The sequence below is a fragment of the Uranotaenia lowii genome, chromosome 3, assembly GCF_029784155.1.
Source record: "Uranotaenia lowii strain MFRU-FL chromosome 3, ASM2978415v1, whole genome shotgun sequence".
In the NCBI taxonomy this organism is placed as follows: Eukaryota; Metazoa; Arthropoda; class Insecta; order Diptera; family Culicidae; genus Uranotaenia; species Uranotaenia lowii.
Window position 1 is genome coordinate 299,316,854 of NC_073693.1, and position 24,792 is coordinate 299,341,645.

Genomic DNA, 24,792 nt, shown 5'->3' on the forward strand with positions numbered 1-24,792 from the left:
TTCTGGGCTCCCAAGTCCTTTTTCTCAGGCAAGTTTTCTAAACTGTAATGCCATGTGGCCTGAAAGGCGCGCTTTTTTCTCTGAGCCACCAATCCAGACGCTTTCCAGGCACGCTTTTTTCTCGGTTTCGTTTCGCCAAGCCTCTGCTCCCACAAAGTTCTCTCGGTTTAGTTTCTCAAAGCCACTCGATCAAGCTTTCTTTGAAGCGCTATTTCTTTTCGCCAGCTCTCTTCGCTGCCACACTAAGGGCGCTTTTTTTTCTCTCGAGTTAACTTTTCAGTGGTCTTCGAGGTACGCTTTCTTTCTCGCGGCCTTCCCAGGCACGCTCTCGCTCTCGGGTTTGCTTTTCCAAGCCAACCAGTCTAGCTGCCTTTGAGGCACGCTTTCCTCTCCGCAAGCTTCTCACGGTCTTCGAGACACGCTTCGCTTCTTCTCGCGGCCTTAGAGGCACGTTCTTTCTCGCGGCCTTCCAGGCGTGCTCTTGTTCTCGGGTCAGCTTCTCCAAGCCACCCGACCCACCCAGTCTGCCGGCCTTCGAGGCACACTTTCTTTCGGCAAGCCCTCTCAGGCAAGTTTCTCGTGGTCTTCGAGACACGCTTTTCTCGCGGCCTTCGAGGCACGCTATTTCTCGCGGCCTTCCAGGCACGCTCTCATTTCCGGGTCAGCTTCTCCAAGCCCCCCCTCCCAGTCTGGCGGCCTTCGAGGCACGCTTTCTTTCGGCAAGCTCTCTCAGGCAAGTTTCTCGCGGTCTTCGAGACACGCTTTTTACTCGCGGCCTTCGAGGCACGCTATTTCTCGCGGCCTTCCAGGCACGCTCTCACTTTTGGGTTAGCTTCTCCAAGCCACCCAATCTTCACTTTTTATAAAGCGAGCTTTTTTTTGCTGTCGCTCGCTCGCTGGTCTCAAACCGGCTGCCAACAGCCGCCATGTTGTTGAAAACTGATTTTTTTCTTTTCACCAGCTGTCGGTCAGGCGATTCTCACGGAAGTATATATTTTTTTAATTTGATGAAAACTATCGGCCAGTCCTCCTGGCAGGATCGCCAATATGCGGTTCTGGCCTGGTCCGGAGGAATCGCCTGGTCACCAGCTCCAAGCCCGGGGCCCGGTATGCCTATCTATCGCGTGTGCTCCTGGCGGGGGTATTCCACTGACTGCCGCTGTCAGGTGAGTAGTGATGCCAGTTCGTCAGCTCTGTGAGTGTTATAACAATATAACATATATGAGCACCACACACAAGAGAAGTGTGTCAATCTCAAGGGTGAGAGATAAAAAGTCCTTGTTGTTTCAAATTGAACCGGAAAATAAGGCTATTCGGTATTGGTTCGACAGTGCTCGCCAATGTTGGTCCGAAGAAAAAAGTTAAATTGAATTTGAAATCAAAATTTAGATTCAAAATCTGATACAGATTTCTTTAACTGAATTTTTGATAACCATGAATTTCAAATGCGAATTGCAATGAAATTCAAATTGAAATTCTATTTAAAATCATCTTCATTTGACTCTTGAATTTATATTTTGTTTATTATATATTTCTTAGTTTGTTGACGTCAGCTCGTATCTCAACGTCATACCAAAAAGAAGATTACGCATTCTTAAGTGACTGCAGAAACAGAAATCTGAAGATTGAAAATGAAGTTTTGTTTACCGATAGAATTTAAAATCAGATAAACAATGATAAATGAAATAACTGGAAAAGTTAAAAAAAATACATATTCAATAACGGGTGGCCACCTTTTTCCGTACTCAACAAATGGCAAAATTTGAAAAAAATGAAGCTAAATTTGGACCTGAAATTTTCGCAACAGCATAATACACCTTGTGAGATGTTCATGACCCTTCAAGAGGGATGAGAGGGGTGGCTAAACCCCAAAGTCTTAGGAGCAGGAATTCATCAAAGTTTGTTACTTCATTTACGAACGGTCTTCTCTCGAGCAGTTAAAAAAATGCTCTGACATATGCATCACCGCGTACAATGAATGTGCGCGGAATGGAATTGAATATTTATTTTAACTTTCTTGAGATGGTTTGCGAAATGAATGCTTTTTATTTTCGTTCAGCTGGACGCTGTAGCTGCCAGCTTGAAATTTTTATCGATTTTTTGACAGATTTTATTGTTTACTTTTCTTTAGATGAAATTTAATTTTAAGAAGAGATTAATCACCGTACTTTATGTTTGTTACTTATTTAATATTTCCAATAGGAATGTGAAATATGAAAAGAATTCAATACCTACTGGCGAAAAACTTTAAATCAATCGACAAATTTTTCATATTCCATAAATGCCAATTCAAGACAAGAGCAGGTACCAAATAAGTGGAATTCATCATTCATCTCTGCGTGTCACTTTCCCATGAACAACGAACGGACGAGCGCGACGCGCTTTCCATAAGTAAAATCGTGCTAACGGTTTAATGACGTACAATTTATTTTGTTTCCTTTCATTTCACTCAATTATATCGACCAATAATTGGGCTAATTTCTGCCCAAACCGAATTTTTAGGCAGGTACCTACTTCATCTCTATCTCACCCGGCAAGGGCTTTGAGGTAGCTGGCACGCAAGTTCCAACTAAGCTAAGCTCATTAGCCTGACGGACTAACCCGCGATAAACGTCATCATACGTAGTATGGATAAGTGTATAGCTCGCCTCGATAGATGGTACACAACAGGTGATTAATTTATTTTTCTCTACCTTTCCATTCTTTGTGTGTTCGCTTTGATTTTCCGAAAATTTGAGTCAAATCATGAGATCGAGGCACCGTTATCACGATCTTCGTCTGCTGCTAGCCAGCTTCAGCGACTTGTCATTTGGACCTGGAATAATCCAATCGACGAAAACCAAACCGTGTCGCACGATTTCCGCAGTTCTTGGGAATCACGAAATGGACCTATATGTAGCTATGTATGAGGTGGTGTGGAGAAAGTGTGCAAAACCATACATCGAACAAACCCATTTTACATGGTTGGTCACTCAACTTGGCATACCTTCCAAAAATGCTCAATGGGAATTCAGGAGGTGAAAGAATTTCCAACCTATAGATGCTATGCGATACCCATACGCCTAACTGGAGAAAGAGGTAAATAAGCCAAAAACGATCGCTCAAAAACCTGCTTCGGGGACGTTCGTTCCTTCATTCAGAGTTCGAGACTTTTCAGCGAAACAGCAGCTCAAGAAGGAATACCATCAAAAACATGGTCCACTCCACCACACACGCTAAGCCAGTTGGCCACGTGGGGCAAAAGTAGTAGTAAGTAGCAGGTTAGCCCCGTGTAAATATGCTGTGGCTGACCTCCTCCCAAAACAGACCCAGCCAGGGCAGGGGTCCAAGTTGGTCGAGGTTTGAAAGTGCGCCTACCCCTACATAACAGCTATGCTGGGACCGTAGGACGGCTGATTTCGGGCCTGTAACGAATTCGAAACATCAAACAGTAGCTTTGGGATTATCTATATCTAATATTTCAGTGATTTCTAGATTTTTCGGTGAACTGTCAAAAAATTTCAAGATTCAATATTCAAACACACGAGTCTTTCAAAAGTTAAAACATTATCCCCAACCTTTGAATTGTAGAGAAATTTCAAATGTCAAATCTTGCAGAGGTAGTGGTGCTTCAAAACTTTCTTCGATGTGAAATTAAGAACAACCGATATAAAATCGGTTTCTGTAGTTAGGTAAATGTTCGTTCGTTTTCTCTGTGCTAAGTAGTAGAATATGCACAAGGAAATATAGATCATGAATTTTGTTTTAACTCTTGTCCATTCCAACCATCCCTGAACTGGAGAACCAATTTTTATTTTTCAATATTCAAAAATTAATTGCAAACCATAAAAAAGTTAATTTTTCGAGCTTCATTTTCCTTCAAAAGATTTTCAGTCACCTTTTTTCAGAATTTTCAGTTAGCAAAAAAAAAAATGATGTTAACAATTATTCTTTTTTTGAAACATAACTTTGTCAAAAATCAAGCTATGTCAAAAAAATTGTTGCAACATGATGTTAAAAAAGCCATCTTTTAAGCATGATATGAGGTAAGGAATAATCACTGCAAGATTACGCTCTAGAATCGGTTATATAGGTATCTATTTTTAAGCGCTGTGACGTCACGAAAATTCTACCGTTTTCCAATTAATGATTCCCTTAAACGTAACATATTGTCGAAAATTGGCAGTCTCTAAGAACTTTTTAAGAGCAATTCAATGCTATTTTCAGAATGAAAATCGGTTCAGAAAGTTGTGAGTAGCATCCGGGTCAAAAATGCATTGTGACGTCACAAAAATTGATTTGCTTTTTTTCGAATACGTTCAAGACTTTTTACTTCAACACTATTGTAGTATTTCTTTAATCCAAGTTTAACAAGTTAATGAATTCAATTATCTCATATAAAATCCCACAAAAGAGACTTTCAACTGAATTACAAAATTAAACAAATTTAAATATGTACTAGCACAAAATCCCATGCAAAATTTGGGCCAGTTTGAAGTTTGTATGGAATTAGTTATGTGGATTTCTTCGGGATGAATAAAAAATACAGCTTTTCACCAATAATTTCAACTGATTTTGCATTCAATTTGAGTGTTTCTAAAGCTTTATTTATGACAATGTTGCATCTGCAATACGCATTTCGATTACAATTTTCATAAAACAGTTACTAAGCTTCAAAAATGAATTTAAAAGCGTCAATTAACGACCATTCATGTATTTTTCGTTAATTCACCCTCCAGAAGCTAATTTTTGATACTCAATATATTTTTTTTATCATGAACCTTATCGAAATAGGACCTTGGAATGAAATATTTATCATAATTAAAGTCATAACAAAAAGAAACCGGCCGATAGAGACTTAAGAAATTGGTACGAAACTGTGTTTTCATGTCTCTTCCTAACAAAAATTTTGCATAATTCCATACACATTTGAGGCTCTTTCCGTGGTCCGATCCCCCAAATTTAGCATTGGACTTTGTGCTAGGCCTAGGATCAGACTCTTCTCCTCCAATTTGATCTCATTGAACCAAATCAAAATTACAGAAGGAATTAAAATTTTTTAATCCATGTTCTATATAAACTTAATTCGATATCTTTTGATACAACTTCAATCTACGGATCTATAATTTTCCTTGTGCAAAATGTTGATAAAACGATGATTTTCATATTTTGTATACCAAGAAGTAAAAAAAATCGACTTATGAGCTCATTGGGAGGTCTCTTTTTATAAATATCATTTTTTAAATGAATATAATACACTTGTTGTTGAATAGCAGAAAATTTAATGGAATGTTTCAATTTACTATTTTTCCAGAACTTCTTCATATCAGCGCAAGGTTACCACAACGAAATTTTAATGATTTAGTTTTGCAACTAATTCCCTACTAACTATACGTTTGAAAAGGCGAATATTTAAGATAAATTTTAGATTAAAATGGATACGAATTTAGACTGATTTTAAAACTCTGATATATTTTGTAGTTCTGGTGCATTTTTCTGAATAGTGATTTAGAAATATAGCATTGTTTTCATCAATTCTGCAATCACTTCTCATTGCAAATTGTCGTCGAAGAATTTTTTTTCTAAATCAAAATTTAATTCTGAAATAAAATATTGAAATATAATTCAGAACTCTAGAACTTTGAAACTCTAATTCATTGATATACTCTTGAATTTCAACCTCTCATTCTAGGTTTTTAACTTTTTTTAATATGAAACGAATTAAGGATCGAAGCAACCCATAGGTCTGTCAAGACGTGAAAAGTTTTTGCTCTCCGTGAAAACTATTGAAGTTGGTCCAAAACATGGCAAATTTTTGAAGTTTCGATTGAATTGGTTGCTGTTACAGAGATTGCAGTCGAATTTGTTGCGGTGTGGCCAAGGTGACCCAAGTTTCCGGTGTTTTGGCTCTTTTGCTTCGAGGGGGTGGACCCAATCAGGCTCCGAGATTTGTGGACTATTTGTGCTGGAGAAGAAGGAAAAATGATCTGCGGTTATTAAATTTCTTGACCCGGATTCAAAGCTAAGTACCCTTTTTTTGCTCTTTCTTATATAGCATTTTTGGATAGTACTATATGATAGTGAACTATCACACAAATTTAAAAATTTGACATGATATTTAGATGTTTCAAATGGAATAGCCGCATTTCCGCAAGCCCTGATTTATTCAGTTTATTTGGAAAATCAACAAAAAATTCAAATTGAGTTGTTTTAATTTTTTGCGTTCAAAAACGATTTTTTTAAAAGAAATTTCATCCAAATATTCGTGAAGCTTGTTCAAAAGACTAAAATACAATTTCAATTTTACTGATGTGATTTGATGGAAAAAAGTTTGCAGTGTTTCTGTACTTGATTTTTGTTGAATAATTCTTGGGTTTTTAGATATGTTGATACCGGCGATACTTTGATGGAATAGGTTATCATATAGAATCATACTCCAAGATTGAATTTGTTGATTGATTGTAAAAAAATTATAAGTAGATCAATAATGTGGCCGAAAAGATACATGGAATATATTGAAAAAAGGGAACGACATGATGAATGTTGGATCAAAATAATACAAGGATTGATATCGAGAAAACCCCCAATCTACTTCCCGCAGAATCCTGAAAGCAGTTAGTTTTTCTAACCCACTGCTAGGTGGATTAATCAATTTTCCAGAAAACTAATTTTATAGCCCTTGTAATGTTGGTCATTTGCCTCGAAGACACTATGGGTCCAAAACGCATGGTTTCGGCAGAAAATAGTTTTGATCGCCTTTTTCATATTTTACCCATGTGTGCGACGTGTAGAAATTTTGGAATTGGTCAGTTTTGGGTAAAATGAATCATCTTTGATAACTGATTAGATAAAAAAACCTACATGAAAACTGAAAGCTAGTGTTAAATCATTTTACTAATCGTCATTCGATCAAGGATTCAGATTTGTTAAGATAATTTATGTCAGAGACAAAACGCTTTAAAGTAGATAAAAAATTCTGCAATTTTCGAAAATCTGAAATGCTTGTATTGTATTGATGTGTTTGTATTTGATATTGAAGATGTCAATTTATTCCACAACTCGGTTAAAAACTGCGAAATGATTTGACTTATCATTTTAAAAATATTAGATTTGAAAAAAATTAACGAGAAAAAAACTTCAACAACTTTTTTCTCAGAAGTCACTTGCGTTGCACTTGCGGACTTCAACAAAGCTCATCATTGAGTCAAAAACATTATTTTCAAAATATTTGTAATGTTTTATAGTTTTTCCAGAAAAGTGCTTAAATTCATTAAAGGAATTTATACCTTTTTCAAAAGTTATCTAGAATAAGTAAAAATTCATTTAATAAATTTGTGCACTTTTTTGAAAAAAAAACTATAAAATGTTACAAAGATATGAAAAATAAAAGTTTTCAATAAAATCAAATCAATGGTCAACTTTTTACATTTTTTCCTTTTTTATAAGAATTTAAGCAATTTTATACCAAAATTATGTTTGCAGTCTTCAACAAAGGTGTTAAAAAATTTATATCTTTAATATCACGAACTTTAAAACGCCCATTTGTGATGCCAGAAATAGTTATTCCTATTCCATTAATTTTTCTTAAAATAAATGAAGGATCACATTTATTTTCTTAAGTTTCACTGAAACTGTCTAATAAAATAACAGATAATGAAAAGATTTAAAATCAGGTTTTTGTTCTTGTGTAGGTTTATCAGCAATGAATGACTGATTTTAGTAAAAATTGGAAAGTTTAAAGTTTTCACTAACCACAGCACCAAAATCTGACCAAATGTTTGATTTTTCGACGCCAAAATCTTCCTAAATCATTTTTTGAAACATGTGCACTGAAAATGTTGTTATATTGTGTAATTAATACTAGTCTTTTAAAGCAATTGAAATAATAAAAAAAAATTAAATCTGCAACTGGATTATAACTTTTAATTTCAGTTATCCTTGTCTATGGTGTGAATTTTGAAACCCAGCCAAGTTAGTCAAAAATCACTCCAAGACCATTAGAGCTATTGCCGAGAAAATAGTCGAATGACAACGGGATAGAACTGAATATACGCCATAGCACTAATTTCTTGATATTAAAGTAGCGTTAGCATTTGGTACTAACTATTCCTGCTTGACTCTAAAAACTCTAAATGAACAAAAGGGGAATGGATTGAATCATCCAATAGAAAGAAAATCCCTGGAAAAAAAACTAAAAAATCTAATTGAACACAATAAATAGTTATGAGAAGCTCTAGAGATTCAACGTTCTAAATTGAATTTATAAATCCTTAATAATTTATATTCAATTTCTTTTTTGCAGTGAAAATCTGCACGGGAAAATGTGAAACGTGATTCTTAAACTAAGAAGATGCATTTACTTCTTAGTTAAAATGGTCTAATAATTGTCTTTTATTAGGAAAAATAATGAGATTCAGAGATGCTTTCTGCCAAAATCGGGACTCGTAATCAAAAGTGTATCATGAAGTTTAAATTTGAAATTTACTTAAAGGTTATTACATAAACAAAACAAATTGAACCCCTTCATTTCAAAGTTTTTCAATTTTCTATTTAAATCATGTTTAACAGGCAATAATTAACATTAATGGAAAACAATTGAAATAATTTTTGTTGCCTTTCTATATTATTCATGTCTGTTTATACTATGATACATCATGATAAAAATAATCAAAAATTTGATTTCATCAACCATTTAAAACCCAACCCCGCCTTTAGACGGTGTTTACTAAAATCAGCTTAAATTAAAAGCAGTTCAATATTTAGGCAGAATGTTTCAAATTAGGTAAATTCAACTATTCATACAAATGGTCACTGTTTGATTATTTTAGCAGTTGTCAAAACCTACATCTAAGAAAATCATGGGAAAAATGGAAATGGACTTATTTTCCCAAAAATAATCTTTTGGTAGCGTCAGAAATCTTTGGCCCATGCGTTATAGATCTAAAACAGCTAATGACAGCTAGATCTAAAACAACAAATCGACAAATAAAAACAACATTTGCAACCGAAAAAATACTTAAAATAACTTATGTATCCCATGTGGCTGCAATTTTCAAAAGAAAAAAAAATTTGCTTTGAGATTAAATTGTTCTTAGAAGAATTAAAAAAATGTGAAAAAAAGATAAGAAAGTTAGGCTGCCAATAGACAACCTATGCTTTTGAAACGCCTTTAGGATAGGTAAAGTTCTAAATTTTTATAGAAGTTCGAGCGTTTTCGTGTATTTTGTATCAATTTTTTCCTGCTTGGGGGGAGGGTTTAGTGATCATTTTTTAGATTTAGCGTGCAACTTATAAAATTTTCATAAGTCCGCTTATTTGTGCACTCTAGTGTCCATTAATAAACTTTTCATAGATCGAAGGCTTTTGAAATTATCATTTATTTTTCGTTTCCTTTGCAATTAAATATTAAAAAGGTTCAGAAACATATTTGAACGTTTTTACGAATATTTTTTTACTAGTATTGGGCCTTTTTGGATTCAATGCACTGATTTTTTGGAAATGGATCTATTTCCTTACAAAATCACATTACTTGTTGATTTTCTAAGTTCTTTTTTAGTTAATTAAGCAATAATTTTAAGACTTTAGTTTGATTTATTTCATGTAGCTGTACATAAAACTTCGTGACTTCACAACGCTTTGCAAAACCGTGTTTAAAAAAATGGCACGTTGTGACGTCAGGAAACTAACTCGCTCTAAAATAAATTCAAATCAAAACTTGAAAAAAGCAAAAACAGTGATTTGATGAATGCAATGAATTAATACTTTTCTCATTTCTGAAATTTTCATAAAGTTTGATCAAATAGAAGAGTTGAAAAGTACGGTTTGATAAAAAAAAATCAAAAAAGTGACTTGTTGTGACGTCACGATTTTTATTGCTTCTATTTTGATAACTATTCGATCAAAATATATAGGAGAGATGAGGGCATAACGAGCACCCGGGGCATAGTAAGCACTTCTCTTTTCCACGAAACTACGAATTTTCTCAAATAATTTTTCTTGACGAACAGTTTTGTAGTTCCTATAGTATTAATTTTTCTGCAAAAAATAAATCTCCTTGTCATCTTTACCGAAATATTAAAAAAAAACGACTAGGTTCTCAATTTTCGAAAATATTATGTTTTTAGAGCTCCGGAAAATAAGCTCTTTTGATCGTTAAATCATCTGGATCTATCAGAAACGCACTGCAACATGATGTACACATTGCTCCTCAATTTCCACCATCAATATTTTTTTTTGATTTTTGCTATAATCAATTTTAAAACGCGTTTCTACTTTAACTGGTTGACTCGGGGCGTATAGAGCGCCATTGATCGGGGCATGATGAGCATTTTCTGCCGTAGAATCTATGTAGCAGCGAATTTAACTCGATGAAGTCAACTGAATTTCAGATCCACGGCTTGACTAGTTTACATCTGACGATTTATCCTATTGGTTAGGTGTCGGAGAGGTTATTCGAACTCGAGTCTTCTGATTAACTCTCCGACACATGACTAATAGGCTAAATTCGTCAGATGAAACAAGTCCAGCTGTACCTCTACAATTCAGTTGACTTCATCGAGTTGAATTCGCTGCTAGATCCTACGGCAGAAAATGCTCATCGTGCCCCGATTATCTTGCAGCGTTATTATCTAATTTTTCAACTTCAACTTGAAACAATAAAATCGAGAATCATGGGCTCGTTCAGCTTTTGAAATTGTTTCCGTAACCAACATAAAAATAGTTCTTCTAGCTAAAACTCAAACATACCGATTGTAGAGATTATATTTGATATGTATTGTAAATTAACCAAAACAAACCCGAAAAATCCGGTGTCGATAACCTCAATGAAAAATCGTAAAGACGCGAATTTAAGACCCTAAACGGTCGATCGCTCGGTCGAGTCCCCAAAGAAAGTCGGAACAACAAATGTGTGATGGTGGCCTACAACTTGATTTTATTCAATTTTTTTCTTTACTTTTCTTCCCAAACAGTCCCTCCGGCCACCAGCCAGCCAGCCAGCCAGTAGAGTAGACGACCAGCTAAGCGCAGAGGTTGAACCACATGCGATCATTGGCAGTTGGATCGGCAGCAAGCAAGTTGGAGTTAGTTTCGTTTGGGAATTCCATCGGAGAACAGCGAGCGTCGCGCGACTTGGCGGGTTCGAATAAGTTTTGTCTTGAGATTGAGATTTCGGAGGAGCCCTGAAGGTGTAAAACAAACGCGTCGTCGTCGTCGTCATCAAAAATATTTTTAGTGACAGAAAAAATACTCTCAAAAAGCAGCAAAATTATGGAAAAGAAGATACCGTAATCCTTTCCCGTTTCAGTTTTGGATTCTTTTGGAAATCTCAGTTTGAATGTGACAGACAACCAACTTATCTCAGAAATATACACAAAAATGGAAACAAATTTAATACGAGTGCTCGAGGGTCAGTACCTGGATGAGCTGACCAGTGAACTGTGCGATTTCTCGCTGGAAGAGCAGAATGCGGCCACCGAAGCGCAGGGCGTTAAGCCTCTGGCCTCGTCGGATTATGTGCCCATTGTTGGCAAATCGGTCACCTACGTCGTGGCCTGTGTGATTGTGAACGACAAAAACGAAGTGCTGATGATGCAAGAGGCGAAAGAATCTTGTGCGGGCAAGTGGTATCTGCCAGCTGGCCGGATGGAACCGGGAGAGACGATCGTGGAAGCTGGGGTGAGGGAAGTGCTCGAAGAAACCGGTCTCAAGGTTGACATCACAACGCTCCTAGCAGTGGAATCGGCTGGTGGCACGTGGTTCCGGTTTGTGTTGACGGGGCGAGTCACCGGTGGGGATCTGAAAACCCCTTCCCAGGCGGACCAGGAATCGATTCAGGCCAAATGGGTCGAGAATCTCAACGAGCTGAGCCTGCGGGCGAACGACATTCTGCCGATCATCGAGTTGGCGCGCAGCCATCGGAGGCGCACTCCCAAAGACCCCAACTGGCACCGGGACATAATGCCGGCCCGGAAACCGCACTACAAAAATTACCTGCGGGTAGTGGTGGCCATCAAGAACAAATCTACTAATCAGGTTAGGATTGTTGAAATTATGATTTAAGAAATAGTTAAATTTTAAAGCGTCCACATTTTACCTCTTAACACAAACACAAAATTGGGGCAACATCGAAATGCGAAAAAGGGTTATGTTCCTATCCGGTTTAAGAAAGTGTTTTGTAGTTTTTATGCTATAGATTTTCAAATTTAACTTGAATTTGGAAACTTTTGGCCAGAGACGTAAGTTACGAAAAATTGTTATTTATGCAACAAGTTACAAAAAGTAGATTTTTCCAGTACAAGTTGTAAATTTATCCAACTAGACTTGCCGAGTTTGATAATTACGTCGCGTCGAGTGCTGAAAAAATCAAGTTTTGCAATACACAATTTCCTGTTATGCCGCTGAAATACTCTTCAGAATCAAGTTTTGAATTTGAAAAAATAGTTTGTAGTTTTTTCTTCTGAAATCAAAACAATGTCGAAAAGTAGCACTTTTCAACACTATTTTTATTTTACAAAATTGGTTATTTTTGTTTGGGCAACTTTTTTTTGCTATTTTGAAAAGTTTATATTTATTTCGTTGACAATTTTCACATTTTTTCAACAATCTATTTTAGTTGAAATATTAAATAAATTAAATTATTTTTTTAAAGTTTGATAATTTTTGTTTTTTTTTTTAATCAGTGACAAATAAAAATGATGAAAACTTTAACACCTTGTGCTCCATTTTTTTAATTTAAAACTGATTTCAAATTTCATTTTTTTTTATTTTTGAACGTTTTTAGCCTATTCTGATAAGGTTTGATCAATTCTAAAAAATTTCAAAACTAGATTCTAGATGATTTTAATCATTTTTTGATATACCTGTACTATCATTATACTACCTGAGATCTAGGTCAGGAAAATAGAAATTCGCTACAGCAGCATTTTTTTACTTTTCGACAGAAAAATGAGTACTTTTTGAAAAAATTTGTAATCGTTTATGATAAAAATTCGTGCCGAAACCAAAGAAAATCAACAAAGCTATTGTTTTATAGATGAGGCATGCTCAGTTTGGTGAAACTTGTTAACTTATCCAATGCAAAACTCACTAAGACTTAAAAAAATTTTAAGAATGATCATTCTAATGAAACAAATTTTTTTTTGTTTTTTTCTGTTTTCCACCTCTGGCCTGCGATAACTTTACAAAGATCAAAGATAGTGCCATTATTCTAACAAATAAATCGCATGCGTTATTCTCTCCATCTGCAAAAATTTCATAAAATTTTATATTTTATTTCATAAATAAGAAACGAATTTTTTTAAAGTGTGGCCAGTGGCCAATCTTTCCGGTTCCGGAACGAAATATGTCAAAGTTAACGGATCGAGACTTGCAGCATATTAATAGAAAGCTCTTGGCCTCTTCATGAAAAGAATCGATATGAGAAGCGATCCGGGGACACTGAGATAGAAAGCTCTTGGCCTCAACATGAACCAAATCGATAGGAGAAGCGATTCGATGACACTGGGTCGTGGCGATGGCCGATCTGCCCAGATCCGGAACGAAATATGTCAAAGTCATCGGATGGAAACTTTCGGCATATTGATAGAAAGCTCTTGGTCTCAACATACAGAGAATCGATATTGACCCAGTGTCCTCGAATCGTTTCTAATTTCGATATCCTTCATGCTAAGGCCAAAAGCTTTCTTCCAATATTTCGTAAGCTGTGATCCGATGCCTTTAGTTGGTATTTTCGGAACCGCTTATCCTTTTATTTTTCAATAGCAACAAACGAAAACCCCAAGGTTTTTTACGCGGTTTTTTTTTACACTGATTTCGGGAATTAACAGGGATTTTGAGAGAAAGTCCATTTCAAAGGAAAACACTTTGAATCTTTTTGAAGTTGGGAAAATCTTAGTTCTGGGACTAGGAACGTGATACATGAGACCTGAGACCTGAGACCTAAGACCTGAGACCTGAGACCTGAGAATTGAGACCTGAAATATGCGACCTGAGATCTAAGACACGAGACATGAGACCTGAGACCTTGTAACGGGGGGGGGAGGTAGTAGGAGGCAATCCCTTAAGCGAACCACCACTTCATACCCGCGCCAGGTACTCGAAAGTACCGTGGTGTCGCAATTTGTCCCTGTGGAAAAACCCGTACCCAGCTAAGAGACCTCAGGGCGAGTCCCGACCGGAAAAATGTGCTCTGGTCGAAAACCGAAGCAACCCGAACCAAACGACAATCCAAAGCAAAATCTTCAACAATCAAAGGGTGATGAGGTGTCCTTTGAAGGTTTTCCTCACCAGAGCCTATACTAAAAACGAAATCGAATAACCGGCCAAGAAAACCTCGGCACTCCAAATGACCACAACAAGCAGATTTCTGTGTATACAATATTGGTTCGGCCTTTAATTACTTTTAAAAACTTTTGGGGAGCGTGTTAGTATTTACATTGGTGCTTATTACTATCTAACCTTACAGTTTTCCGTTGGCATGCGCATGCTTGTTGTTGTTCTTCCCAGGTTCCAAGATTCCACGTGCTAACTGCTAATAAAGCTTAGTTCTTTTAGAAATGGGACAGTTACGAATACCTGTATCTAAAAAACCATTCGTTTGAACGAAATACTTTCTATGAAGAAAAAGAAGGTAATGTTATCATCTTTTATGAAAAAAATTGAAAAAAAATATTTACCGTTTTTTGTTAAAGAAATTTCTACTTTATTCTTAGTATCTCTCATTGGCCGGCGCACACTTTTTTCAGTCATGATATTGATCAGTTTCTCCAACTTATACTTCATAAAATCTATATTTTAGCTGGCTTTACCCTCCTTCTTCAATTTCTGATACTTTTTGGTCCAATACTTCTCTGCAAACTGGAAACTGGAAGCGTTTTAGTGGATACAGTTGTTTCGAAATGAAAAAAATTTGATTATTTTTGACCACATTTTTGAACGTTTTTTTTCGGTACCGGTTTTACAGCTTAAGAGCTTTGGAACTATCAAAAAATGGATGTTTGAGGTTGGATTTCAATGAGTCATCACTAGGCAACACTATCAGCTTATCGGAGAAAATTGTTTTGGACATTCCAGCGATCTACCCTTAGTTTTTCGTTTATTGTAAATTAAAAATGCTGGTATGAGACTTGACTTCCTTGATCATCCTTAACCGTTGTTGCCGATCATGTGCTTCACTCCAATGCTTGATTTGAACTTTGTGGGCATTATTGACAGTGTTTGCATACTTATCCACCACAAAAAGTCAGTAATTCTTTGAATAATCAACGGTTTTGTCAGCTATCAATTTGATAATGACGTATTTTGAAGGAAACTGTGCAAAATTATTTTTTTCTTTTTCTCTTGCATCGTACATATCTAAAAAAGGCGTGAATTTTAAATTTTGAAAAAAAATAGGTCCAATAGTACTTTTTACAGGCAACAAAATGCTGTCAAAATTTTGAATATCCGATAACTAGTTAACGAGCTATTAGTAAATGAAAGTGTCCCATTTCTAAAAGAACTAAGCTTTAAGTGAGCGACACCGGTGCCCGGCATCGGTAACAGGTAGGTGAGTTCATTCGTAGCCGATGTTACACCGCTTTAGTTACTGTTGGTGTCACGGCTGTGAAGTAGGCGAATCGATGAAACTTTTATTCACCACTTCCTGGAACACCACCCCAACATGGAGGGTTTAGTCACGACGACACCGCGATTTAATTCCGGCTACCCGCGACTTCTCGCGGTCCGCTATGTTGCACGACAAGGACACCACTTCTAGTGCCTTCAAATTAGGGATGTCGCACTTCAGTCGTCCGTGTTCCAAGGGGAGGTCCCTTCTCGAAGGGAAACCTTCGAGTGTCAGTTACAAAAATATAATTGCATTACAACCATGTAAAGTGCTTTTTGGTATCAACGTTTACCTGATTTTTGTTTTTCTTTTCTTGTTTTATCAAAACAAGCTGGACCTAATTGGCGTAATAAAAGCCTAAACAAAACAAGATTATTAGGCTTACATATCCTGGTACACGACTCAGTAATTTCACGAGATGCTGATCACTACTTAGGCACGTTTTACTTTGTTTTCAGCACTACTAACGGAACTGTTGCTCGCTATGTGGTCAAGCTCGAAATGGACGAGACCTTCTTGGCTAGGGCTCCATAACCCATCATACGACGCGCCGCGAGGATCATCGTTTAATCCGTTTTGTTTCCGTTCTCTTTGGTTTCGTCATTTAATGACGAACCCAAACCTGATCACATTCAAGCTGCCAAGTTCTACCTGACGTCTCTTAGCTTGGCAATTTTCAGAGACTGAGAACACTTGTAGGATCGCTTGAGGTTTTGTTAGATTTTCACAAGTATATGTAACATCGTTACAACCTGCAACCTGAGACCTGAGATTTAAAACCTGAGACTTTAGACAAGAAACCTGAGACCTGAGACATTAGACATGAGACAAGAGACTTGAGACATGAGAAATAAGACCTGAGACCTGAGACCTGAGAGTTGAGACATGGGACATAAGACATGAGACATGAGACATGAGACATGAGACATGTGACATGAGACATGAAATATTAGACATTAGACAAGAGACATGAGACCTGAGACCTGAGACGTGAGACCTAAGACTTTAGACCGGAGACCTGAGACCAGAGACCTAAGACCTGAGACCTGAGACCTGAGACCAGAGACATGATACATTAGACCTGAGACATGAGACATGAGCCATTAGACATGAGACCTGAGATCTGAGACCTGAGACTCTCATGTCTCATGTCTCATATCTCAGGTCTCATATCTCAGGTCTCAGGTCTTATGTCTCATGTCTCATGTGTCATGTCTCAGGTCTAATGCCTCATGTCTCATGTCTAATGTCTCATGTCTAATGTCTAATGTCTCATTTGTCATGTCTCATGTCTCATGTCTCAGTTCTCAGGTCTCAGGTCTCATGTCCCATGTCTCATGTCTCATGTCTCATGCCTTATGTCTCATGTCTCATGTCTCAGGTCTCACGTCTCGTGTCTCAGGTCTCAGGTCTCAGGTCTCATGTCTCATGTCTCAACTCTCATGTCTAATGTCTAATATCTCATGTCTCAAGTCTCAGGTCTCAGGTCTTATGTCTCAGGTATCATGTCTCAGATCTCAAGTCTCATGTCTCAGGTCTAATGTCTCATGTCTCAAGTCTCATGTCTCATGTCTCATGTCTCAAGTCTCATGTCTCAAGTCTCAGGTATCAGGTCTCAGGTGTCATGTATTAAGTCTCAAGTCTCAAGTCTCGGGTGTTATGACGAAAGTCTCGGGTCTCAGGTATCAATTCTTAGGTCTTATGTCTCAATTGTCAGGTCTCAAGTCTCAGGTACCAGTTCGCAGGTCTCAGATCTCATACCTCAAGTCTAAAGTCTCATGTCTCAGGTCTCATGTCTCAGGTCTCAAGTCTCAGGTCTCAGATCTCAAGTCTCAGATCTCAGGTCTCAAGTCTAAGGTCTCAGGTTTCAGCTTCAGAGCTACAGAAATTTAAAGGTCTTTTTTTACACGGTTTTCCGCAATTAGCACGTTTTTTTACACGGTTTTCGGGAATTAACACGGTTTTTTTTTTGCACGGTTTTTTTTACGCGGTACGTATATCAGTGTAAAAAAAACCTTACTGTATTCTGAATTTTTTTTATCGAAATCCATCAGCAAAGAAATTTGTCTTTATCGTTCCGAACGCACTTCAACGACAAAGATTTAAATGTCATTATCATTCGTTAGAGCAAGTTTACTGGTGTTGGGAAAAAGTGATAGATATTTTGTCACTTTTTTTTGCACAATTTGAAAATTTTGCCATGCAAAAACACTTTCAAGATCTGTGGCCTTCAAGCCTTCAAGTTGGCAAATAGGATTGATGAAGAATTAAAATACAATTGCAAATAATATAAGTTTATTAAAAGAGAAAAAAGGAACGAGTTCACCAATCTTTAGACTGTTAAGTTCACGATGGACATCGTACTATGAAAGAGGTGCTGCATTACACTTTTAGTGAGCCTACATCCAATGCTGTAATTTTCGGATGAACTTTCCGCAGCACTTCGCGCTTTCCGCAGCTAACGGTTAGAATCTCTATTAGAAATAATTGCACTTATTTTCCTGTAAATTTCTCGAACAGCTTGCAAACCTTTTTCATCTGCATCTCAGTTGTTAAGTTGAGGCATTTTTCAATAGCACACAATTATTTTGCACTTGAAACATTAAAATTCTCACCAAATTTACCAACATTTGTATTCGCGAAAATTTTGGAAGTCGGAAAAAAACATGCCCGTTCTCGAGCACGGCTTGCTACGACCTCCAACAGTCTAGAAGTACCTAAATCAGCGGAAGTTTCGCGGAATTCAGCATCTTTACTTTTTAGAATGACAATGAGAGTTTAAATTTATTTTACTGTATTATTTTGTACTCTATCAGGCTTGTTGTCTAAAAGGTGTCCTTCTTTTTGATAGTTTGTCCAAGTTGTTCTACATTTTATTCTGGCAAGCCTTTGTAGGTATACCTGAAGCAGGGGTGAGCAACACGCGGCCCTCGAGGCATGTTTGTGCGGCCCGCGGAGCTAATCTCAAATTGAATTTATTTCACAATTTTTATTACGAAAGATTGTTAATTATCATAAAATAGCACCTACTAAACCAAAAACATGATAAATCAATAACATGATTTGCACGTCGCTTTTTTTCAGTTGTATTTTTCCCATAATCATCCAGATTGTTGACTTTAGGATTTAAGCTTTTATAAAGTTCTTTTTATTTATCGGAAATACGTTATATAGGAGGTAGTTAAGACTTGATTTTTCGTTTCAAACAAAGTTCAAATTGTATGATGATGTGAAATATTTTTGTTCTTGATTAATGACAAAAATAAGGAAAATTTTATAATAAAAACTGGGCTAACGTTTACATATTTCATATCGATAGAATTCAGCGATATTCTGATACCTCGACAAATACAATATCTGTAATTCTGTGATTCAAACCAGAAAGTTTGTAACGATTACTCAGTGAAACAGCATTTTTGGTGCCTATGTTTCAACTGATTTTGTAAGAGATTGGCGTCCTTTATTCAAAACATTTCACATATTTCGGTTATCGCTTCTAGTTTCGGTAATATGGCGTGTGGAAGTTTTTAAATTGATCAATTTTGGGTAAAGGTTGGATCTTTCATAACTAATAAACCTATAAACCTACATAACAATCAAAAGCTGATTTTTAATCAATTTACTACCCTTTTTCAATCAAGGACTCAGATATTTTCAAGATATTCTTGTTTCACAGATAAAACGCTTTCAAAAATTGAGTTCTGCAATTTATAGAAATTCAAAAAATAAGATTACTACTTCTTCTGACCTCATTAAAGAATGTTCTTGAATTGACGATTTAAATTTTTTCAGCAAGTTTGTTGAAGACAGCGGAATAATTTGACTTACGGTTTTAAAAATATCAAAAATTCAATTTAGTTTGATTTTTCTTTAAAATTTCGTATAAATTCCCAGTTTTTGCAGGTTTGGATAACAAAAAGAAAACTTCCATATCTTTTTCTCAGAATTCAAAATTACTTGTGTTCTTTTTAAGTTGATCATTGAGTCAATAAGTATTTGTATTTAACAGTTTTGTCAAAAATGGACATAAATTGAAACTTATTTTTTCCTATTTTTTTAATTATCTCTAAAACTAGAACTGACAAAAAAAAACTAATTGAATACATATTTGGATTCAGCGACCCTGAATAAGTCACAATCAGTTCTGAGATTCTTTGCACCTAGGAAAAATGAAAATTTTGTTAACTTGTGTTATGGTGATGATATTTTGAGAAGTTTCATAGACATATCATGCAAAACATTGATTAAAAGAAGCCATTTAACTTAAAAATTAGACATTACCAAAGTCATAAGATTTTTATGATTCAGCCTTAGAAAGCCTGTCCCAGATGTGTCTAAATTAAATTTAAAATTTATGAAATCTGTTAATATTTTCTAGAATCAAAAATGTAAACTGTAACATTGACAAATCTGGTTAAAAAATTTTTTACAATAATTTTGAAACCTTTCTTAACATCTCTTATAATATAACTATTAAATTTTATTTTGATGCGGCCCGTCTAAATAATTTCAAATTAAAAGTGGTCCGTTGCTTCAAAAGGTTGCTCACCCCTGACCTAAAGGGATACCTCCAGAAGCATATTCTGCTAAGTATAATTATATGCTGTTAAATACTTCGAGGATCGAATATTATGTATGTATCAACTGTTGAAGTTTTATGTTTTAGGTTAATAGTACTGTCACCGAAAGTGTCGGAGCTTGTTCCCCTTTATCATAAATATTTTGCGATAAGCCATGACTCACAATTTTATCGCAAAAATCGAACGAACAAAACCGGTACGAAACAAGTTGAGCTTCAGATAATCATTCATTAGCAGAAAATGGTGAGCAGGATAGTAACGTGGTAAGCTAGCTCACAATAATTTGTCTGATTTGTTTGCTTTGCCAACGAGTGAGTATGCTAAGAATCGTTTTAGTTTCGTTCTAGCTTTGAGTATTAGCGCCAAGTGTTGTGCAGGATCTTCTAAGAATGAATGTGCTGACGGAAGTGCACTTCTGACCTCAAATTGGCTTTATCCAGCCCCGTCACCGCCCAAGTTGAGCAGTGAGGAAATAGTTACCATTCTGGCCGATAGCAATAATGTTTCAACCGATAAAGCATCATCGGTGCAAATTTATGAGTGGTATTATTCCATCAATGATGAGCTTTTGCTGCTGTCCCCGGTGCACCGGATGCTTCCGGAACCGTGGCACACCGTTGTGGCCGTGCTGAGTACGATTTTTGCCAGTACCCTGTTCGGGGTGATTATGGCTCTGATATTGTTCAAGTGCAAACATATGAACCGATAGGAAAGGGCAGTGAAGAGTAATGTATAGTTGTACTGTACAACTTGTACAGTTAGGTGATAGTTTTAGTTACACGCAAAATAATTTTCACTTTAAAAATAAGTGACATCTGTAGTAAATTTTCACCATACGTAATTTCATTTTAATTTTAAGTGATGGGTCAAGTGAATTCACTTAAGTGACCGGTCAAGTGAATTACACTATGACGTTCGAGTGAAATATATCTGAATTTCTAAGTAAGTTTCTAGTTAATAATCTCTCGCGTTTTTAAATAAAAGAACATTTATAGAACACTACTTCGATTTCAAATACTTACATTACGCTTTCGCCATAAATTTATTGATTGGAAAATTCCATCGTAATCCCAAGGCAGATCGGTTACTGCGGATAGTGCGACTTCTAAAACTTCCCTGCTGCAAACCATAATATCTGTCCAGTTCAACCCACAAGATGAAACATGATAACACCTTTAAATAACTTTTTCTTACATCACGTTTAACACAAACTACCGCCTAAATCGCTTAGTAAAGAATTGGGAAAATCCAAATCCAGCATAAGCTTTAAACGCTGCTCTTTAGAATTTGCCATTTTGAACTCTGAAAATAAACACAATTACAACCTGACATTCACTTGAAATTCAAGTGATGGGGAAGTGAATATTTTTTCTCACTTCAAATGCAAGTGACGACTGAAGTGATTGTGGATGAGTTGACTGCCAAGTGAAATGTATATGTCGCACTTGAATGAAAGAAAATTACTGGATCCATGTTTTTAATTGAAAAATCATGTGTATTTTAAGAGTGAATTTGGGTTCAGTGTAGAATATTAGCCTGCAGTTATGGTGGTTTTTACATTAAAAATTTAAGAGACAATTCATTTGTATAATTTTATTCAACAATTTTCTTTTTATTTATTTTTAATTCTGCTCATCCCGTAAGACACATACAGTTAGTTACAAAATTGAACCTACACTCATTTATTTTCTTATTTTATGAATGCCAAGGCGATTAGCAATATAAAATAAAATAAAATCTACTTTTATGAATCTTATTTTTCAAATAACCAAAAACACCATAAATGACGTTCCCAAATTGACTGTGAAGGTTCTCAAAAAAATAAAAAACTCGGCCGCAACTTTTTTGTATGCAACCCGGACAAAAAGTGCAGGGACTTAATGTTAAGTTTAATGCATTAAACTCAACTTTAAGTTTAGCGTGTTTAACTCAACGTTAAGTTTAGTGCATTTTACTCAACAGAAAGTTTTTCCATGTTTTCTCGCCAGTGCGTCGAATCGTATAGAATCGTTAAAATTAGCAATCTCAATAGAATCAAAAATGAAAAAAGAAGGAATTTAACTTTTATTTCTTTATTTATGGGTTTATTGTAAATGTATCGCTTCCCGACCAGATCATGCACTCGTCTTTTTTGAGGGCAACGGCGGCCCTGGTGGCAGCAGCTCCAGCAGGCTTAGCTTTATTCGGATGTTGCGAGCACCGCAGAGTACTATCACATGCGGGGAAGTATTCGACTATCATGACCGGAACGAGGGCTGCTATTTTCGTCGTACTCTCCATGACTGGCAATTTGTATCCGATCAGGAATCTTACGGGATAGCTTAAGATTTTGCTGCTGATCGTCGCGGGAGGCGGTTTCGGCTACCTGAAAACGGATATAAAAAAAAAAAAACTTCATTAATTATTTGTTAAAAGGATTTTTTTATTATGAACCTAAGTCGGAATGTGGTTTGTGAGTCTTGAGCCCATGAACGTGAAGAGGATAAATAAAATTAACTCACCCTCATAATCATCCATAAACGGTCTCGAATAAAATCACGGGGCCCCAAAATCCGTTTGCATGCAGCGCAACGTGAACAGCTTTTTAGCCACAGCTCCATCACCGCCTGAAGGATATGATTTCGATGCTCTTGCCTGAAAATATGGGTTAATAAATTAATAATAGTTAGTAGGTCTAAATTGATTTATTACCTCAAGTCGAAGCGTTTATCCGGAATTCCTGACATTAATTATGTTGTAATAATTCTTTGTAGTCAAACTTTTAATTGACCACAAAAGACAGACTTGCAAAGTGGAATGTTATAAGATCAGATCTTTGTGAGAATTGTGGTACAGTAGATAACATCAATCATATATTATATAATTGCAAAGATTTCTCCAATTTAAGAAAAAATTATGTTTTCCTTGAAAATCAAAAACCATTAATAGATATTCTAAAAGAACAAAACATAGTTGAATACCAAGAACTATCTGACTACATACGGAATACAAAAAGAAATATATGAAAATACTTTAAATAAATCAATTAAGAATTCTGAATCATGAAACTGACCTTAGAGCACTAACCCCACTGTACGGGAATGAACGGTCGTTTTAAAATAAACACGAATACTGTTCAAAAGATAACAGCTAAAATATCCACAAGACCTGGCTTTATGGAACGATAGGTCTGAGCCATAAAATAAGAGAGGAAAAAAAAAACTTTTAATGACTTTCGGAACTCTGAACTCGGGCATGAGGACGATCATCTCCCGTACGGGGTTCTTCGCTTATCGGATGTAAATACCTTCCCAACAAAGTTCTCGTTTGGCCACCTTAACAACGAGGCCAGTTTACTGCGCCAATCTAAGCCCGAGTCTTGTAAACTGAGAATTTGTACCAACTTGAGAGCTGTTATAAGACTGTCATAAGAAGCAAGAACCTTAATTATTTTTTTGATTTTTTCCTATCCATCGTAGCGAATAGTTCTCGTCTTTCTTCCTATGTTCCGATTCCAACTTTTCCAAAGTATCTTGTGAAACGTCGATGTAACCTTAAAAATAATGAAAACGTGTCAATTATTACTTTTCAACCAACCAATCTGCAAAATACTTACCAATATAACGAATATAACGAAATTTGTTCTTATATTTGGTAGGGTCGCTAACGCCCACTCAGAAGAAAATCCTCAGACGCCAGATCTCTATCAAATGTTGGCGCTGACACGAAACAGCTGTTTCAAATCTGCCACGACTACAACCCGCTCCGGTTAATCTTTGAACGTTTCACCGGCCTTAGTCAAGTCCTGGCCTGAGTTCTGAGGGATTTGTTTATCCTGGCGCAGCTGCTGATTCAACAGCTCCCGGACGCTGGAATTGGCCCAAATTTGCCCAAATGTAAAGGGCATAGTTGCCTAAACAGCTGATTGAATTTGCCAGTTCATTATAATAATTTATTGCTTTCGGACCAGATTATCCTTTCGAACTTCTTGAAAGCAACTGTGGTAACAGCTTCAGTACACTTGGTTCCAGCCGAAGGTTGCAAGCACCGCAGAGCACTAGCCCATGGGGGACTGTTTGGCACAGATTCCGCTAAAATCTGTTGGCATTTGATGTTTGGTTACATCGTGCCGGTGCTCCAGCTTGTTTTGTAATTCGGACACTCTTACTCTTTTCAAATAACTTCGAAACTTGTTCAGAAAATCAGCAGTACCTGGCAAATCAACAAGAAATTACAATCGAATTAATTTAAACTTTAATTATTTACCTGATTCGGTTGCGGGGTCTTTTTTTGATAAACTATTTCCAGCCATGTTCTCCCGGCACCAACCAATTATCCGGTGAGGAATCTGACGTACATCATATTCCGGTTTCTCTTCTAAATGTTTAGCACATCCTGAATTATCCTGCGGGCAAGATTTAACTTAAGTAGGCCCCTCAATCATAAAAACACCTTTCTACTTACTTGATATGGTGGAAAAGTATTGCACAATCGATCCGCAGGCTAAAGGAAATCCGCTTCCGGGGAGCCGATGAATGCCGGGAATAACCAAAGTCGACCAGAGCTGACTTGCTGGATATTGCTCTTAGGGAAATCCACATTCCAACGTCGATATAACTTTCCGGAATGCGCTCTGAATGTAATTAT

At 36.4% G+C, this 24,792-nt stretch overlaps 1 protein-coding gene and 1 long non-coding RNA gene across 4 annotated transcripts in view; one reads left to right on the top strand and one right to left on the bottom strand.

The window, feature by feature from the left end:
- Nucleotides 1-12,098, top strand: part of LOC129755361 (8-oxo-dGDP phosphatase NUDT18) — a 155,941-nt gene extending 143,843 nt beyond the window's left edge. For 2 of the 3 annotated variants that reach the window (XM_055751807.1, XM_055751806.1), the window contains exon 3: nucleotides 10,950-12,098. In XM_055751807.1, coding sequence (XP_055607782.1) covers nucleotides 11,356-12,039 — 684 coding nt within the window. In that variant the 5' untranslated portion in view covers nucleotides 10,950-11,355 and the 3' untranslated portion in view covers nucleotides 12,040-12,098. Of the gene's footprint in view, nucleotides 1-1,045; nucleotides 1,167-10,949 lie in introns of those variants that run through there. The other variant, XM_055751808.1, reaches the window with a different exon arrangement.
- Nucleotides 12,099-22,684: 10,586 nt separating this feature from the next.
- LOC129755371 (uncharacterized) lies at nucleotides 22,685-23,893 on the bottom strand. The gene is made up of 4 exons (XR_008739247.1): nucleotides 23,762-23,893; nucleotides 23,453-23,698; nucleotides 22,858-22,949; nucleotides 22,685-22,800 (listed from the first exon to the last, which is right to left on the bottom strand). It is a non-coding gene; the product is annotated as an uncharacterized LOC129755371 (long non-coding RNA).
- Nucleotides 23,894-24,792: the final 899 nt, after the last annotated feature.